Source organism: Oncorhynchus keta, chromosome 22 (genome assembly GCF_023373465.1).
Source record: "Oncorhynchus keta strain PuntledgeMale-10-30-2019 chromosome 22, Oket_V2, whole genome shotgun sequence".
Taxonomy (NCBI): Eukaryota; Metazoa; Chordata; class Actinopteri; order Salmoniformes; family Salmonidae; genus Oncorhynchus; species Oncorhynchus keta.
Window position 1 is genome coordinate 8,081,761 of NC_068442.1, and position 19,265 is coordinate 8,101,025.

The following is a 19,265-nucleotide window of genomic DNA, read 5'->3' on the forward strand; positions in this document are numbered from 1 at the left end:
GCCAACTGTGAGTCAGACCTAATCGACCAACATCAGTGCCCGACCTCACTAATGCTCTTGTGGCTGAATAGAAGCAAGTCCCCGCAGCAATGTTCCAACATCTAGTGGAAAGCCTTCCCAGAAGAGTGGAGGCTGTTATAGAAGCAAAGGGGGGACCAACTCCATATTAATGCCCATGAGTTTGGAATAAGATGTTCGACGAGCAGTCTACATACTTTTGGTCATGTAGTGTACCTTATATCTGGCTTTAATCTTTTAAGTTTACACTGATTGAAAGATCTCTTAGGAGGCCCGCTCAAGGTTTTTTACCAGTCAAATTGCCATGGTTAGAGGTTCCAAGCCTGTTCTTTCCATTCTGCTGCAGGGAGGGTGGTGTTGCCATGGCAACTAAATACTTGTTTGCCACAACACCTTTTTTCAGGTGTTTTCAGCAAGGAGCAACAAAGTCCACATGATCGCAGAAACAGACTCAGCCGCACGAATACCCGAATGTCCCGTCTTCAGTGAGCTGTTGGTTCCAAAACGTTTCTGTTATTAATGACAGTGGAGCTGGCAGCAGCAGGGCAGAGTGATGGTTGATCAGCTGAGTGATCTGCTCTCTAACCGCAATGGAGAAACGGAGGGATAGACAGGGAACAGCGCCCGCCCCGTCGCTCTGCTCTGTACCCAGCATCTTTAACTTAACAGAGCCTCTCTCACTCTCTCTCTCTCACTCTCTCTCTCTCACACACACAGTGGAACAGCATCAGAGCTGGAGCTACCCATCTCTCCCTCCCTCTCCCATTTCTCTCTCTTTCCCTCTGCCTCTCACACAACGAAAGGAGAAGAAGACTATTGGACTTGGAAATACACATGAAAAACCGGCTGTGATCTGAGTCTCACGGGTGTCACGCTGGACTGCTGCTCTAAAACATGGGTCCCAGCCATGAGGTGAATACCTGCTGCCGCTCAATACAGTATGTGAGGGGGCTCACTCCCGCGGGTAAGTTACTAATCTCTCTCGCCTATGTGTATGAGTCATATGTGGTTGGTTGGGGAGGGGGGGGGACGACAGAGGTCTGGTTTTCAGTGTGGCACTGCGGTAGTCCTTGAGTGTGGAGGGAGTTTGCAGCAGAGAAGGCAGAGGGCACAGCCTATGGTTATGTGGGAGGCTTGGCTGAGGGGGAGGATTGAGGAAAGAGAAAGCTGCTCAGTCCAACACGGGCTTTTGTTGTTGATACTTTATGCACGGGTTGGATGAATACGTAGGCGCCGCAGATGTTTTAGAGAGGGAACTACCTGTTATTTGCGCCGGGCTTTCCCTTCTGGTGACATTTTGATTTTCTGGTGTATTTTGAAAGCAAATGAGACAGATGTGGGTTTCTGGCTGGAGCAGAATGGACGTGGTGTCCTCTCGGCAGCATCGCTCTACAGGTACATTTGAGAAAAAGAACAGACCTGAAGTATACTCGCCTCCGTGTGTCCGTCAGGGCTTGAACAGATAGGAAGACAAGACAGGGAATCTGCCGTCAGTAGAAAAGACCAGAATATAACGAGGTAAACCAGTAATAAGCCTCAGGTAAAATAGAACCCCCTCCGTTTTCAGTGAAAGCACATCATAACACATAAATACTGGATGTGTCTAAAGTTAAACACTATTTGGCTGTGTGTGCCAAGAGGAGGAAGATATAGGATTTCTACGAGGATTTATTTAAGATTTGTTAGCGTCTTTAAGGAATCCAGGTGAGGTAGGTCAATATGAGGCGAGCGCTGGAGTGCTGGGAGTAATCCTCTAACCATCGGAAAAGACATTCCCACCACTGCCTGCCTAATTTACCAGAACGGCACACGCTCCCCCCTCCATCTCCATCTCTCTCCCACTCTCTTTTCCCCCTCGTTCCCTCTCCGTCTCCCATCACTCTGGCTGTATTTAGGGCTTGTTCATAATTAAACATCATCATACTGAGGCATCTTTAGGGAGCAGCAGACCTCATTCAGCACTGTCACAACATTAGCTACTAAATGGGGTCAGAATTAGCCTAATCATGCATACAAATGCCTAAAAATGCACCAATATCACGCTGAATATCCTGGCTCTGCATATATTTAAAGAAGCAGTCGTCATACAGTAGTCCTCTTTGGCCATCCTGCTTTCCCAAGGGTCTCTATGTAGACCGGTGGGGGAGATGAATCCACAAGAGAACGCAATACAAGCACTTTACACGTGTGAGAAAAAAAGTGAAAGTGTACACGGTCAATCTCTGATGTCAGTCTTAACAGACCGCACTAAAGCGAAACACTATCCGAGTGTCAGGCTGCACAGAAACAAGTGAACGAATAGGATGAATAGGTTGCTACAAGATACTGTAACCTCACACGCAACACCATTCCATGCTAGAATAATGGCGGTAATGTTTGCATCTCTCAACAGACACTACTGTATATTGAGTTTATCCCAAACATAAAATGCAGGCGAATTGAAATGATGTGAGATGGCATTACTATGAGACGTGAATTATTCATGACAAGCAGTTTCAATTTGTTACTGGAATCTTGACTTGATATCCACATGCAAACCTCAAAGTCTTGTGTAGCCTACAGATGTCAGGTCTTAATTTGACCCATTTCGTTGCAGGAGGATTTGAATTAATATTGAAAATTTAGAATTTGCCGCCAGGGGGCAGCTGGAAGCAGTGTTTGAAGGCTGTACAATGTAGTACCGTACCTAGGCTACGATTTGGTGAGGCCGTCACGAACCAACCTTCTATCATCAAGTATTCCCACGGCTTGCTAGAGCATTTTGAACTGCTGTAGATGAGTGGTCTTTGCAGCATGCTTTGGCGCCGAGCATCATGAGTTCGCTCTCAGTGCTAGGCAATCGTTTTGATACTTCATATGAATGGAAACTGTGTAGCCTACTGATATATAACTTTTTTGTGTGTCATTTAGCAGATACTCTTATCTTAAATTATTTACATTTTCCCTTACTGGTCCCCCTTGGGAATCGAACCCAAATCCCTGGCGTTGCAAGCACCATGCTCTACAAACGGAGCCGTCCTTATTTACGTTATCCATTAAACACCAACTGTCTTTAAAATAAACGCCGTGGCTGCGGATCCAACTTTTTCGGGACTAAAGATCGCGGAAACGCCATTTATTCCTGAAGCTTCTGCGGATGTGTATATTCTCTACTTCACGCGTAGAGAACAGGTTACTCAGACGAATAGTGCTTGTTTAATTTGTTCAATTATTTACATCACAGCTGCATCAATGTCTGCAAGATCACAGTCACATAACGATCACAGTCACATAACGATCACAGTATTCTACATAACAGAACCAAATACGGTATAATAGCATAGTATAATGTTACTGTAAGACACAAAAAAAACACAGCATTTCTCTCTCTCTCTCGTGCCCAAAACTCAACAGGGCATGCCACTTAGCCAAATACACAGGTAGGCTATGCTACAGTTTATCACCATATCTCACTGTAGGCTACATCATTCACAACACGATAACTCAAGATCTAAATGCATGTCCCTGTCAAACTGAATGAAATCAAATGGTTAAGACAGGGCCTTCGGAAAGTATTCAGACCCCTTGACTTTTCCCACGTTTTGTTACGTTACAGCCTTATTCAAAAATGTCCTCAATCTACACACAATACCCTATTAATGACAAAGCAAAAACAGGTTTTAAGAAAGAAATTACTGAAATATCACATTTACATAAGATTTCAGACCCTTTACTCTGTACTTTGTTGAAGCAACTTTGGCAGCGATTACAGCCTTGATTATTCTTGGATATGATGCTACAAGCTTGGCACACATGCATTTGGGTAGATCTTCTCAAGCTCTCTCAGGTTCGATGGGGAGCGTCACTGCACAGCTATTTTCTGGTCTCCCCAAAGACGTTCGATCGGGTTCAATTACAGTCTCTGACTGGGCCAGTCAAGGAAATTCAGAGACTTGTCCCGAAGCCACTCCTGTGTTGTCTTGGCAGTGTGGTTAGGGCCATTGTCCTGTTTGGAAGGTGAACCTTCGCCCCCAGTCTGAGGTCCGAAGCGCTCTGGAGCAGGTTTTCATCAAGATCTCTCTTTACTTTGCTCCGTTCATCTTTTCATCGATCCTGACTAGTCTCCTAGTCCCTGCCGCTGAAGAAAAAAAAAACATCCCCACAGCATGATGCTGCCACCACCATGCTTCACCAATGGGATGGTGCCAGGTTTTCCTCCAGACGCCAGCTCAAGGAAGAGTCTTGGTGGTTCCAAACTTCTTCTTTTTGGTACCCTTCCCCAGATCTGTACCTTGACACAATCCTCTCGAAGCTCTACAAACAATTCCTTCGGCCTCATGGCTTGGTTATTGCTCTGACATGCACTGTCAACTGTGGGACCTTATCTAGACAGGTGTGTGCCTTTCCAAATGATGTCCAATCAATTGAATTTACCACAAGCGGACTCCAATCAAATTGTAGAAACATCTCAAGGATGATCAATAGAAACAGGATGCACCTGAGCTCAATTCTGAGTCTCATAGCAAAGGGTCTGAATACTTATGTGAAAATGTGTTTTTTTTGCCTTCTCATTATGGGATATTTTGTGTAGATTGATGAGAAAAAAATGAATTTAATCCATTCTAGAATAATGTTGTAACGTAACAATACTTTCGGAATCCAAATGCACTGTATGCAGATAATGTATGAAAGTTTCACCAGTAAAACTTAGAATTAATATTCACGATTGTATGCGGTGGTGTCTTCTGTCTTACGGTAACAATATACTACGCTATTATATTTGGTTCTGTATTGTAGAATACAATCATTATGTGATCTTGCAGACATTGATTCAGCTTTGACCTAAGTGTATTAAAACGAGCACCATTCGTCTGAGTAGCCTGTGCTCGACATGTACACATGTGCAGAAGCTTCTGGAAGCTCCGGATCTTTTTGTCCAGAAGACTAAGATCCTGAAAAAGTTGGATCCTCAGCCACGGACTAAAATGAAAGTGTCTGGTATGGTAATTTCTTATCAAGATCGGGGGTAAAATATCCCTGGACTGTCCAAATCTAGTCAACCGGGGGGAATGAGTTATTTGAGCCAGAACTGTGTGGGCCTATATACTAAGCGTACAAAACTTTCCATGACATTGACTGACCAGGTGAAAGTTATGACCCCTTATTGATGTCACTTCAAATCAGGAGGAGACAAGTAAAAAAAAAAAGATTTTTAAGCCTTGAGACAATTGAGACTTGGATTGCGAATGTGTGCAATTCAGAGGGTGAATGAGCAAGGCAAAATATTTACGTGCCTTTGAACGGGGTATGGTAGTAGGTGCCAGGTGCACTGGATTGAGTGTGTCAAGAACTGCAATGCTGCTGGGTTTCTCACGCTCAACAGTTTCCCGTGTGTATCAAGAATGGTCCACCACCCAAAGGACATCCAGTCAACTTGACACAACTGTGGGAAGCATTGGAGTCAACATGGGCCAGCACCCCTGTGGAACACTTGACACCTTGTAGAGCCCAATGCCCCGACGAATTGAGGCATGTTCTGAGAACAAAAAGGATGCAACTCAATATTAGCAAGGTGTTCCTAATGTTTTGTACACCCAGTGTATGTGCGCCCCAGGCCACGATTGAACTCGATTTTCACACTTCATTATGTGACAATGGATAGACTACAGAATATGAACAAATATGGCTCCACTGGTCCAAATGACTAGACTGCCCCCACATGGATAGAAAGAGAACTGTGGGTTTCATGAGGCTCATTTGAATTTCCTGATGCGCACGAACATTTTCCACGACAAAAGATTGATCAAGTTAAGATCCGACATCTGTACCATGCCTTGTCAGAGCCAAAGACAGATTTAGACTAGCGTGAAAACAATCAATTCATTCATGAAAACCTTGCTTATATTAATAAAGAAAATAGCCAAATGGAAACCACGCCACACGACCTACCTATCCTACAAAATCCCCACTATGGGAATATCAATATACCGTAGCACATGGATTCATGGGCTAAACAAAGATTGATTTGATACACTGGGAAAACTCATTCCCAGCAGGTATGACTTGGATTCTGAAGCGCCATGCATTTTTCAGTCAGCGCAGCAGAGCAAGTCCTACCTGGGCCTGTGGAAAGGGAATGGTGACATCTAACACCCCAAGCATTTCCAGTTAATGTATTGCATTAGGTATTAATGCAATGATCGGTCATATTGTTAGCTTAATCCAAAGTGAAAAATGTACATGTGGCTTGTCCATTGCACCAAACAAAAAACTTATTGATTTAAGGTTTATACATACAAATAACAGGCAGTTCATGTGTACATGTGCACCTTACTTGTGTGTGTGTGTCTGGTGTGTGCACGCATGTGTGCTTGTGTGTGGCAGTAGACCATAGGAGATGGGGTGGGTAGGTAGGAGGAAAGGGCTGGTAGGACACCGTGGGGAGCTGACAGCTTAACACCGATCCCTAATGAATTGTTGACTTGCTGATTATGTGCAGGCGGCGTTGAGCAGATGTGAGAGGGAAGCTCTCCTCTTCAGATGACATTATGCATGGGTACCACACAATAGGCTGGCCTAATAAATGTAGTCATACTGCTAATGCTAATGACAGGCACATTTCTAGCATAGCTAATGCAGCTTTTCGTGGCAGGCTGCGCAGGCAAAACATGTTGTTGTTGTCGTTGACTTAGGCTACATAGCAGGCTGTGATATTGTAGCAGGCAGCACTGTGCGGAAACACAGGGGAGCAGGTCACGTTGAAGGAACACAGTTTTAGCTGGGACAGATTTAATGGTTAATCAATGAAAAGACATGGGGGTGGGGGCCATAGACAAAGAGGGGCACTTAGCTCACTCCACCCCCGCCCCCCCACCCACCCTGAGGCATCAGCAGCATGCACACGGCCAGGCTGTGGCCTCTTGATGTAGTTAAGACTCTAACATCCTACACAACAGAGAGGTGCTGAGAGATGGAGAGGGATCAATAATTCCCTTGGGTGCAGAGAGGTGGGAAGGGTATGACCGAGCGCATGGTCGACTGTGTAACACAGAACAACAGAGGGCATGGTCTGTCGATGGAAAGACCACAAACAGACTCCCAGCTGGGATACACAGTGTCTTCAGAAAGTATTCACACCCCTTGACTTAACAACATTTTGTTGTGTTACAGACTGAATTTAAAAAATGTCACTAGCCTACAGTAAACCCAATACCCCATAATGTCAAACTGGAATTGGTTTTAGACAGTTTTACAAAATGAAAAGCTGAAATGTCTTGAATTAGTACGTATCAACCGCTTTGTTATGACAAGCCTAAATATGTCCAGGAGTAAAAATGTGCTTAACAAGTCACATAATAAGTTGCATGGACTCACGCTGTGTGCAATAATATTGTTTAACATGGTTTTTCGATGACTGCCTCATCTCTGCACATACAATTAACTGTAAGATACCCTCAGTCCAGCAGTGAATTTCAAACACAGATTCAACATCAAATATCTTTTTGCTTTTCACCTGTATTTAACTAGGCAAGTCAGTTAAGAACAAATTCTTATTTTCAATGACAGCCAAGGAACAGTGGGTTAACTGCCTGTTCAGGGGAAGAACGACAGATTTGTACCTTGTCAGCTCGGGGATTCGAAATTGCAACCTTTCGGTTACAAGTCCAACGCTCTAACCACTAGGCTACGCTGCCGCTCAGATCAGGGATGTTTTCCAATGTTTACAATGCTTTGCAAAGAAGGGCACCTATTGGTAGATTAAAAAAAATTAAAAAACATATACGGGTGTATTGAATTTCCCTTTGAGCATGGTGAAGTTATTAATTACACTTTGAATGGTGTATCAAAACATCCAGTCACCACAAACATACAGGCGTCCCTCCTAACGCAGTTGCCGGAGTGGAAGGAAACCGCTCAGGGATTTCACCATGAGGCCAATCTTTAATGACTGGAGAAAACTGAGGATGGATCAACAACATTGTAGTTACTCCACAATACTAACATACAGTGCTTTCGCATTGAGACCCCCCCTTTCCCCACATTTTGTTACGTTACAAGCCTTATTCAAAAATGTATTAAATCGTTTTTTTTTTTTAAATCTACACACAATTGACACTCAATTCCCCATAATGACAAAGCAAAAACAGTTTTTTAGCAAATGTAAAAAAGTTAAATACTTATCACATTTACATAAGTATTCAGACCCTTTACTCAGTACTTTGTTGAAGCACCTTTGGCAGCGATTACAGCCTTAAGTCTTCTTGGGTATTACACTACAAGCATGGCACATTTGGGGAGTTTCTCCCATTCTTCTCTGCAGATCCTCTCAAGCTATGTCAGACTGGATGGGGAGAGTGGCTGCACAGCTATTTTCAGGTCTCTCCAGAGATTTTCGATCGAGATCAAGTCCGGGCTCTGGCTGGACCCGAAGCCACTCCTGCGTTGTCTTGGCTGTGTGCTTAGGGTCGTCGTCCTGTTGGAAGGTGAACCTGCGCCACAGTCTGAGATCCTGAGCACTATGGAGCAAGTTTTCATCAAAGATTTATTTTTACTTTGCTCTGTTTATCTTTCCGTCGATCCTGACTAGTCTCCCAGTCCCTGCCGCTGAAGAACATCTCCACAGCATGATGCTGCCACCACCATGCTTCACCGTAGGGATGGTGCCAGGTTTCCTCCAGACGTGACGCTTGGCATTCAGGCTAAAGTGTTCCATCTTGGTTTCATCAAACCAGAGAATCTTGTTTCTCATGGTCAGTCCTTTAGGTGCCATTCGGCAAACTCCAAGTGGACTGTCGTGCCTTTTAATGAGGAGAGATTTCCGTCTGGCCACTCTTCCATAAAGGCCTGATTGGCGGAGTGCTGCAGAGATGGTTATCCTTCTGGAAGGGTCTCCCATCTCCACAGAGGAACTCTAGAGCTCTGTCAGAGTGACGATCGGGATCTTGGTCACCTCCCCGACCAATGCCTTTCTCCCCCAATTGTTCAGTTTGGCTGTTCGTACCCTTCCCCAGATATGTGCCTCGAAACATTCCTGTTTGACCGACAATTCCTTCGACATTGTGGCTAGGTTTTTGCTCTGACATGCACTGTCAACTGTGGAACCTTATATAGACAGGTGTGTGCCTTTCCAAATCATGTCCAAACAATTGAATTTACCACAGGTGGACTCCAATCAAGTTATAGAAACATCAAGGAGGACCAATGGAAACAGGATGCATCTGAGCTCAATTTAGAATCGCATAGCAAAGGGTCTGAATACTTATGTTTAAGGTATTTCTGTTTATTATTTTTAATAACTTTGCAAAAAAATGACAAACCTGTTTCACTTTGTCATTATGGGGTATTGCATGTAGATTTTATTGTTTCAGAAGAAGGCTAACGTAACAAAATGTGGAAAAAGTCAAGGTGTCTGAACTTTCCAAATGCACTTTAATGACAGTGTGAAAAGGAGGAAGCCCGTACGGAATACAAATATTCCAAAACATGCATCCTGTTTTCAATAAATCACTGAAGTAAAACTGAAAGATGGCTGTCCAGCAATGATCAACAACCAACTTGACAGATCTCGAATACTTTAAAGAAACAAAAGTGCAATATTGTACAATCCAGGTGTGCAAAAGCCAGAAATACTCACCCTGTATTCGCCTCCAAAGGTGATCCTCACTTGTATTGACTCGGGTGTGAATACAGATATTTCTGTATTTCATGTTCCGTAACTGTGCAAATGTTTCTAAAAACATATTTTCACTTTGTCATTATGTGTGTGCATTAAATTCATTTTGAATTCAGGCTGCAACACAACAAAATGTGGAATAAGTCAAGGGCTATGAATACCTTCTGAAGGCACTGTAGCTAATTGGTAGTATATTAAGAGGAGGGGAGTTGCAGTCACATAGCCAGTTTGGTGACTCTGTCTTTTGGTCTTATAATGTGATTCATCCGTTCTCCAGGGGGCTAGATAATAACACACAGATATTATGGAAAAATCCTTACACTTAAAATGTTCACATGACCAGATCCCCTTGGCATACTGTTTATCATAACCCCTGTCACTGCGACCTGCTCCTCATCACTGCTAGCCTGAATGGATTGTGAATAAAACATGGTGGAATGGGACCACTTTATGAGATGTTTACCACATAAGGAGGTGGATGGAAGGAATTCACTGCACTGAGGCCTCACAGCACAGAGCCTGTTTCACTGTATGAAAAGGCACATCAATATTTTAGGTGCATCTCAACCCCCCTTCCTTTCTGCCATACACCCATAATCCATTAGGAGAATGTCAATATTCAGCACTTAAAAATGCTGTGGCATGCAACCTCGCAGGGTTAAATATAGTACAATCATTTAATTGTGAGGTAGATCGCTTTTATATAGCTATAAAGCTTTCCAAGCTATTCTTTGTTAGCATGCTAGCAACTTTGTTGTCGTAAATTGCAGCCCAATTGTCAGAGCATTGTGCTTGTAACGCCAGGTTCGATTCCCAGTAACCACCCATATGTAAAATGGATGGATAAAAGTGTCTGATAAATGGCATTTATTATTAGAACATATTCTTCTCCCTTTTATAAGTAACAAACACAATTCCATTTTTGTAGTGTTTGAAGGGATTTATTTAAGTGTGTTGTATTTTGGTAGAGTTGAGGTTTATTTAAAGAAAGCTGCCTTTGCACTGTGCCCAACTGCAGCATTTGGTACTTGGTAATGCAATGCACTCTACTAACGGGCATGCGGCTGACTGAGTGGACTTTTCCCTCTGTTCCCGCACCACAAATGGCTCCACAGACGTCAATTGTTTCCCGTTACCTCAACCTCATGGCCACAACTCCTACTTCCATGCACTGTTAAAGAAAAAACAGGTATTTCTTTCCTCTGTTTGATCTGCTGAAACCGATTCTGGGACAATGTAATCGCAGCAATTCAGAGAGGCAATGTCATCTCAGAGAGAGAGAGCGAGAGCGAGAGCGAGAAGAGGTACATTAAATAAGTGTTCTGCTGTTGCATCTTGAAACTACTCTGCGGCATAAGTGAAATCACTAAGGGAGTTAAATACGTTAAATAACTGGACAATATGTTATAAAGGTGCATGGTGTTATCGCCAATGTGAAAACACAAGCAAGCAGTGTTGGCTACATCATGACGGAAGAGCATATAACACCTCTCAAGTCTCCATTTGATCGAATTGAGAGTGGAAGGTACAGTACTTTCACAAGGCACTGTATGTAAAACAGCCCCAGGCGCATTTGTTTTGTTTTTGAGGAAATGAGCATCCAGCTTCGAGGTTAAAAAAAGAAGAAACAATGGCGGTACATACTCTGCTGTTCTATTACGCGTGTTATGATGTCAGAGGGGGGACGGACAGTGTTCTTTGTTTGAAGTAACGTCTTTGTTGTTGCAATACCCCAAACGGACGTGTCAGTTTCACCGCTATGGATTCCAGATGAAATAACTAACCGGGAAATCAAATCAAATCAAATGTATTTATATAGCCCTTCGTACATCAGCTGATATCTCAAAGTGCTGTACAGAAACCCAGCCTAAAACCCCCAAACAGCAAGCAATGCAGGTGTAGAAATGCTCGTGAGCATCGCGGAAGCAAACAGGAGTACTTCAATTAGTGTGAGCCTCTCTAGAATCAGTCGACTCTTAGTTAACCAAGGAGTATCCAATGAAACCATTTCCTTTTACAAAACGGTCATTGCAAATGACAGCTAGCACTACCACACTTAACTCGCTCACTGTCTCTTAGTACTTCTTTCAACACTTAACATAAAAAGCTTTGAAATAAAAACACCAAATGTGTGTGAATATTCAACATGTTGTATAATATCAGACATGGAGCAGCTTGGACAAAATCTGTACACAGGTCCTACACAGATGGCTGAGCAGGAGACCATTAGGCACAAAAAAAATTATTCCACCACTTGGTTCCACCTGCGTGTGTTGACTGACTGCCATAAACAAGCTAATATAGGCACGCTTGGTCATAGTGCGTCTTCCTCAGCAGCCTTGCTCGTATAGCCTTATAGACAGCTTCCTCTACCATGGCCCACAGAGCCTTGGGCTTCTGCCCTCAAGGTCCTAAATGAATCAAAACATCAATATGTGCAGTTGACACAAGCAAAACCCGATTCAACTCATCATAAATATGCAATAGGGAAGAAGAGTCACAGAACAAGTCCTGTGGCAAGCTTCGGAGCTATTTTGGCAGAATCTGAAATGCCTTGAGGACCGTTTTGCATGGCTGATTGGGCTGCCCGACCAGAACACCGGTGTCGTATGGACATGCCTGCCAACCGGGAGACCTGACACGATCGTGTCGCCGGCAGTAACTAACGTGGCATTTTTTCCCCCTCCCATGATTTGATTTCAAGTAGAATAGCAGCCTACACAAGAAATAACTCATATTGAAAACCATATAGATGTCACCTGGATATATGCACATACAGTCTACTCAATGAGGAGGGCATGAATGGCAACAACAACGGGAGACAAAGTTGTGTGGTAAGAAACAGAAGAAGAAACACACATCCACTACTTTCCTTTCCACACACCCACTACTTTCCTTCCCACACACCCACTACTTTCCTTTCCACACACCCACTACTTTCCTTCCCACACACCCACTATTTTCCTTTCCACACACCCCCACTACTCCCCACCCCAATACTTTCCTTCCCACACACCCACTACTTTCCTTCCCACACACCCACTATTTTCCTTTCCACACACCCCCACTACTCCCCCCCACTACTTTCCTTTCCACACACCCACTACTTTCCTTTCCACACACCCACTACTTTCCTTTCCACACACCCACTACTTTCCTTTCCACACACCCACTACTTTCCTTTCCACACACCCACTACTTTCCTTTCCACACACCCACTACTTTCCTTCCCACACACCCACTACTTTCCTTCCCACACACCCACTACTTTCCTTCCCACACACCCACTACTTTCCTTCCCACACACCCACTATTTTCCTTTCCACACACCCACTATTTTCCTTTCCACACACCCACTACTTTCCTTTCCACACACCCACTACTTTCCTTTCCACACACCCACTACTTTCCTTTCCACACACCCACTACTTTCCTTTCCACACACCCACTACTTTCCTTCCCACACACCCACTATTTTCCTTTCCACACACCCCCCACTACTTTCCTTCCCACACACCCCCACTACTTTCCTTCCCACACACCCACTATTTTCCTTTCCACACACCCCCACTACTTTCCTTCCCACACACCCACTATTTTCCTTTCCACACACCCCCACTACTTTCCTTTCAACACACCCCCACTATTTTCCTTCCCACACACCCACTATTTTCCTTTCCACACACCCACTACTTTCCTTCCCACACACCCACTACTTTCCTTCCCACACACCCACTACTTTCCTTTCCACACACCCCCCACTACTTTCCTTTCAACACACCCCCACTATTTTCCTTCCCACACACCCACTATTTTCCTTTCCACACACCCACTACTTTCCTTCCCACACACCCACTACTTTCCTTTCCACACACCCACTACTTTCCTTTCCACACACCCACTACTTTCCTTTCCACACACCCACTACTTTCCTTTCCACACACCCACTACTTTCCTTTCCACACACCCACTACTTTCCTTCCCACACACCCACTATTTTCCTTTCCACACACCCACTACTTTCCTTTCCACACACCCCCCACTACTTTCCTTTCCACACCCCCCCCACTACTTTCCTTTCCACACACCCCCCACTACTTTCCTTCCCACACACCCACTATTTTCCTTTCCACACACCCCCCACTACTTTCCTTTCAACACACCCCCCACTATTTTCCTTCCCACACACGCACTATTTTCCTTTCCACACACCCACTACTTTCCTTCCCACACACCCACTACTTTCCTTCCCACACACCCACTATTTTCCTTTCCACCCCCACTACTTTCCTTTCCACCCCCCCCCACTACTTTCCTTTCCACACACTCACTACTTTCCTTCCCACACACCCATTACTTTCCTTCCCACACACCCACTATTTTCCTTTCCACCCCCCACTACTTTCCTTTCCACACACCCCCACTACTTTCATTTCCACCCCCCCCACTATTTTCCTTTCCACCCACCCACTACTTTCCTTTCCACCCCCCCACTACTTTCCTTTCCACACACTCGCTACTTTCCTTCCCACACACCCACTACTTTCCTTCCCACACACCCACTATTTTCCTTTCCACACACCCCCACTACTTTCCTTTCAACACACCCCCACTATTTTCCTTCCCCCACACACCCACTATTTTCCTTTCCACACACCCACTACTTTCCTTCCCACACACCCACTACTTTCCTTTCCACACACCCACTACTTTCCTTTCCACACACCCACTACTTTCCTTTCCACCCACCCACTATTTTCCTTTCCACACCCCCCCACTACTTTCCTTTCCACCCACCCACTACTTTCCTTTCCACACACCCACTATTTTCCTTTCCACCCACCCACTACTTTCCTTTCCACACACCCACTATTTTCCTTTCCACACCCCCCACTACTTTCCTTTCCACCCACCCATTACTTTCCTTTCCACACACCCACTACTTGACTTTCCACACACCCATGCTGTACTCCGGTCGCCATATTGAGCTGCAGCTACCACGTTCTCCATGGGTGGTTGTGTGTAACAGAGAGAGAGAGTTGATGTGTGCATGTGAATAGTTAATATATTCATGGCAGAGAGAAATTCAGCTAATTGGGGAGTATGGTAAAACTGGGGGGGGTTGTTTTACTGCTGTGAGCAAGATATGAATCGCTGTTTAAAAATTCAGATCTTCCAGCAGATCTCTTGCCCTTCAGTGATATTGAGTGACTCCAGTGCTATTGTGTGCATCCCAAATGGAACCATATTCCCTGTAGTGTTTCGACTTTTGACTAGGGCCCATGATGCTCTGGTCAAAAGTAGTGCACTATATAGGGAATAATGGTGCCATTTGGAACGCATCCATTATTAGTCTCCAACTTATCAAATAATATACATATATAGGTCAAGTCAACCATAACTTCTCATTTTGATGGCAAAGTGACAGCAATAAAATCAAATGAGCACTGAATGTGTCAATATTCCTGAATGTCAATACATGCCTCAGTCTCTCAATAATGCCTTGTTGTACTGAGCTGATTTTTTCTGTCCATTTTCTCCCCAGATGGAAATTGACACAAGGAGCGACAGTGATTGAGGATAACAATTATGGAAGACAGAGTGATCCAGCCCAAGCCAGAGCATTCCTCCTCAACCCTTCCTTCGCTTCACCGTCCGGCCATCTGAAGGATACATTGACCTTCACACATCCAGCTTGCCTGCCAAACTGGAGCAGGGTACATTGAAAGGTTGCTCCTCTCCTCTCTGCCAAGGACGAAACGACTACAACAGGGCCAAAGCTTTGGGGACCAGGTGACAGCAGAAATCTGCTCTGTCTGGCCACGGTAACAAATGAGCCTTTATTTGTGAAGTTAACAGTGCTAACATCAGACTCCATAAGGACCAATTACTATCTGAAGGGAATAGTGGGCCAAGATGAAGGAGACTGCGTTTGTGGCTTGTTTGTTAGCGGAGCTAGCTCTGACTGCCTTTGTTCTGGCCTCAGAGGGGGGCATTGCTCATTGCCCTGCATTGTGCCGGTGTGAGATACGACCCTGGTTCTCTCCCAGCTCTATTTATACAGAGGCTCCCACGGTGGACTGTAATGATTTAGGCCTATCGACACTGCCAGAGAAACTGCCCTCAGACACACAGGTGCTATTGTTACAGACCAACAATATCATCAGCATCGAGAAACCTTTGGATTACCTGGCTAATGTCACAGATATAGACTTATCCCAGAATAACATATCCTCTGTGAGCAATGTCCGTCTGGGTCCTCTTCCCCATCTGCTGTCACTGCACATGGAAGAAAACTGGGTTCCGGCCTTATCAGATAGCTGTCTCCCGTCCCTGCCCAACCTCCAGGAGTTCTACATCAACCACAACCTGATCTCCTCCATCAGTCCTGGGGCCTTCCAGGGGCTGGGGAGGCTCCTGCGGCTCCATCTCAACTCCAACCGTCTGAGGGGCATCAGCAGGGAGTGGTTCCAGCCACTACCCCGCCTTGAGATCCTGATGATTGGGGAGAACCCCATCGTCCAATTGTCAGACATGAACTTTAAGCCCCTGGTCAACCTACGCAGCTTGGTTCTGGCCAGGATGAATATGTCCGAAATCCCGGACAACACTCTGGTCGGCCTCGACAATCTGGAGAGCATCTCGTTTTTCGACAACCTGTTTGTCAGAGTCCCCCGGGCTGCTCTGAAGAAAGCCAAGAACCTGAAGTTTCTGGATCTCAACAAGAACCCCATTGAGCGGATTCAGAGAGGGGATTTTGTGGACATGTTCCATCTCAAAGAGCTGGGCATCAACAGCATGCCTGCACTGGTGTCCATTGACAGCTTCGCCCTGAACAACCTCCCAGAGCTGACCAAGATAGAGGCCACCAACAACCCAAAGCTGTCCTACATCCATCCCAACGCCTTCCACAAGCTGCCGAGACTTGAGACGCTGATGCTGAACAGCAACGCCCTCAGCGCTTTGCACCGCGGCACTGTGGACTCCCTGCCCAACCTGCGCGAGGTCAGCATGCACAGCAACCCCATCCGCTGTGACTGCGTCATCCGCTGGATCAACATGAATCAGACCGGAGTACGCTTCATGGAGCCCAATTCCCTCCTCTGCGTGGAGCCGCCTGAGTACCAGGGCCAGCACGTCCGTCAGGTTCACTTCCGGGAGATGACCGAGATCTGCCTCCCACTCATCTCACCTGGGAGCCTTCCAGATCGAGTCACGGTCGGGAGAGGGAGCTTGGTGACGCTGCACTGCCGGGCATTTGGAGAGCCGGAGCCAGAGATCTACTGGGTCACCCCCTCTGGGGACAGAGTCCTGCCCAACAGTGTGTCTGATAAGCACTACATGCATCCAGAGGGGACCTTTGAAATCTATGACATTACAAAGCGTGAGGCAGGACTGTACACCTGTGTCGCTCACAATCTTGTTGGCGCAGACCTTAAGTCTGTGTTGGTGGTGGTTGACAGATACTTTCCACATCCTTCTGTTAACGCTTTACATATATACGTTAGATCAGTGCAGCCCAACTCTGTTTCAGTGTCTTGGGATAACACTCACGGTGGTCTTGTATCCAATATAAAGTGGTTCACAGTGGCAAATGCTAAGCACCCCTCCATGGCACACACTGCGAGAGTACCATCCGATGTGAAGGAGTACCGTCTCACCCACCTGAACCCCTCCACCCAGTACCGGGTTTGTGTGGAAGTCATGAGCATGCAACTCGGACACAACAGGGACTGTATCAATGTCACCACAAAGGGACTGGCTCACCCCGTAGAGAGCAGGGAAACGTGGAACACAGTGGTGATGGCTGCCTGTGCTGTGCTATTCATTGTGGTCGCTGTGGCTTGCTCTCTCATATACACATCTCTGCAAAGCCAACAATTTTACAGGAAGTTGATGGTGGACCAATCTCAGTCATTGCTCAGTCCTAGCACCCGCCCCGGCTCCGCCTCTTCTCTCACGGAACTCTGTGTGGCTGGAGTCAAGGTGAGGGCGACAGTGATAGACTTGCCAGAAAACTCCATGTAATGTAAGAAACATCCTTGAGAAGGAAAATTAATGTTCTGGATTTTAAACAAGGTGAAATAGTGATGGACACAGAACTATGTTGATTCGTGCCCCCTCATTTCATGACAATGACAGGACACCGCGTTCTGAAACTCCTGTAATACGATGGAATCAGAAGCCGGAGCCCTCACGCTTAAATATTTAACCAGCTAAACTCTGACCCATAGACTATTTTATACAACAAATTTGTGTCGTTGCGGAAAAAACTTTCACAGACCGGTATCTAGATTGTGATATACGTGGCTACTGGTCTGTCATTCATGAAGTGCAACTGGAATAAAGCAGAGCACAAAGACTGTTGTCTCTCTCTGTTATGGCTTTGTGCTTTATAACGCCTTGTGGAGATGTCTTTGTGGTCCACAATGAGGAATATTTCCTGTGCTGTTTAATCAACACTCAAGGATCATCATTAAGAAATACCGCTCATATACAGTTTATAATGGAAAAACGTGTTAGATTAGTAGACAATAACAGTGTATATGATGTAAACAATTTTATGATCACGTTTTTCATTAAAAACAGTACATTGTAATTGTAATCATGAAAGACCCAACTTCAAGGATGATTTGCTTAGGACAATCTGAATACGATATTGGGATACTCTGAAAGTAAACAATCTAAGCTCCCTTCAACAATAACATTCAGTTGTCCATGAAATGGAAAATGTTATAATTCATAAATATGAGTCCCATAAATCTTTCCATGTCACGGTCTAAACATTGCAAGAGAAAAACAGAGTGATGTAGACAAACACAATTACTGGGACTGCCCTTGAAGGCGGACATTTTAACACTGTTACCAAAATGCAATCTCAGGCAGGAGGACGTGTTTTGTCAATGACCTGGGAGTAGGAGTGCGTGTGTGTATACACACACTGTACTCTGTGTGTGTGTTGTGTGTGTGTGTGTGTGTGTGTGTGTGTGTGTGTGTGTGTGTGTGTGTGTGTGTGTGTGTGTGTGTGTGTGTGTGTGTGTGTGTGTGTGTGTGTGTGTGTGCGCGGCATCAGAAAAACCCATTGACTTTGAACTGCATTATATTCTCTTTCATTAAAAATCCAATATGGATTCCTAACACAAACCTCACAGAGGTGATGAATAGGCGACACATGCGGACTGATGGGGGGCATTTATCAGAGGGACTCCACCATATATCAACTGAGTTTCAGCACCTTGGACAGGGCTTTTAGAGTGGTGCCATTTGTCAACGCCACAGGACCTAAAATATGACCCATTAGAGCGCAGGTAGTGAATAGGTCAGCAAGAAACTTGGAGGCTGCTAGCCCCTGTAGCGCAGTGCAGTGCTCCCCTTCCCTCCATGACCCTGGTGAAACACGGACGCCATTACAAGAACAGCTCAGCAACTCTCTAGCTAATTTGCTAAGCACTTCACATTGAACCGACCCACCGAGAGGGGAAGGAGACAAATGGAGTGCAAAATTAGGACAAAGTGCCTACTAGGGCCAGTAGTGGTGCATGGGTAAAATCACTGGGGAAGCCAAGCCAGAAAAAAAGCCATAATGCAACCAATG

At 45.2% G+C, this 19,265-nt stretch overlaps 2 protein-coding genes across 4 annotated transcripts in view; one reads left to right on the forward strand and one right to left on the reverse strand.

Moving 5' to 3' along the window:
• LOC118400996 (mitochondrial inner membrane protease subunit 2-like) overlaps window positions 1-19,265 on the reverse strand; it is a 152,320-nt gene that overhangs the window by 25,151 nt on the left and 107,904 nt on the right. The window lies entirely within an intron of this gene.
• LOC118400995 (leucine-rich repeat neuronal protein 3-like) lies at window positions 476-18,037 on the forward strand. Of its 2 annotated transcripts, none has more exons than XM_035798076.2 (2): window positions 476-982; window positions 15,216-18,037. In XM_035798076.2, the coding sequence occupies exon 2, from the start codon at window positions 15,587-15,589 to the stop codon at window positions 17,696-17,698; it is 2,112 nt and encodes a 703-aa protein (XP_035653969.1). In that variant the 5' UTR covers window positions 476-982; window positions 15,216-15,586; the 3' UTR covers window positions 17,699-18,037. The 2 variants fall into 2 exon arrangements, with proteins under 2 accessions (XP_035653969.1, XP_035653970.1); XM_035798077.2 differs by lacking the exon at window positions 476-982 and adding an exon at window positions 1,164-1,413.

Excerpts from the sequence above, each read along its gene's own strand:
- LOC118400995 (XM_035798076.2), top strand. The coding sequence starts at position 15,587 with ATGAAGGAGACTGCGTTTGTGGCTTGTTTGTTAGCGGAGCTAGCTCTG.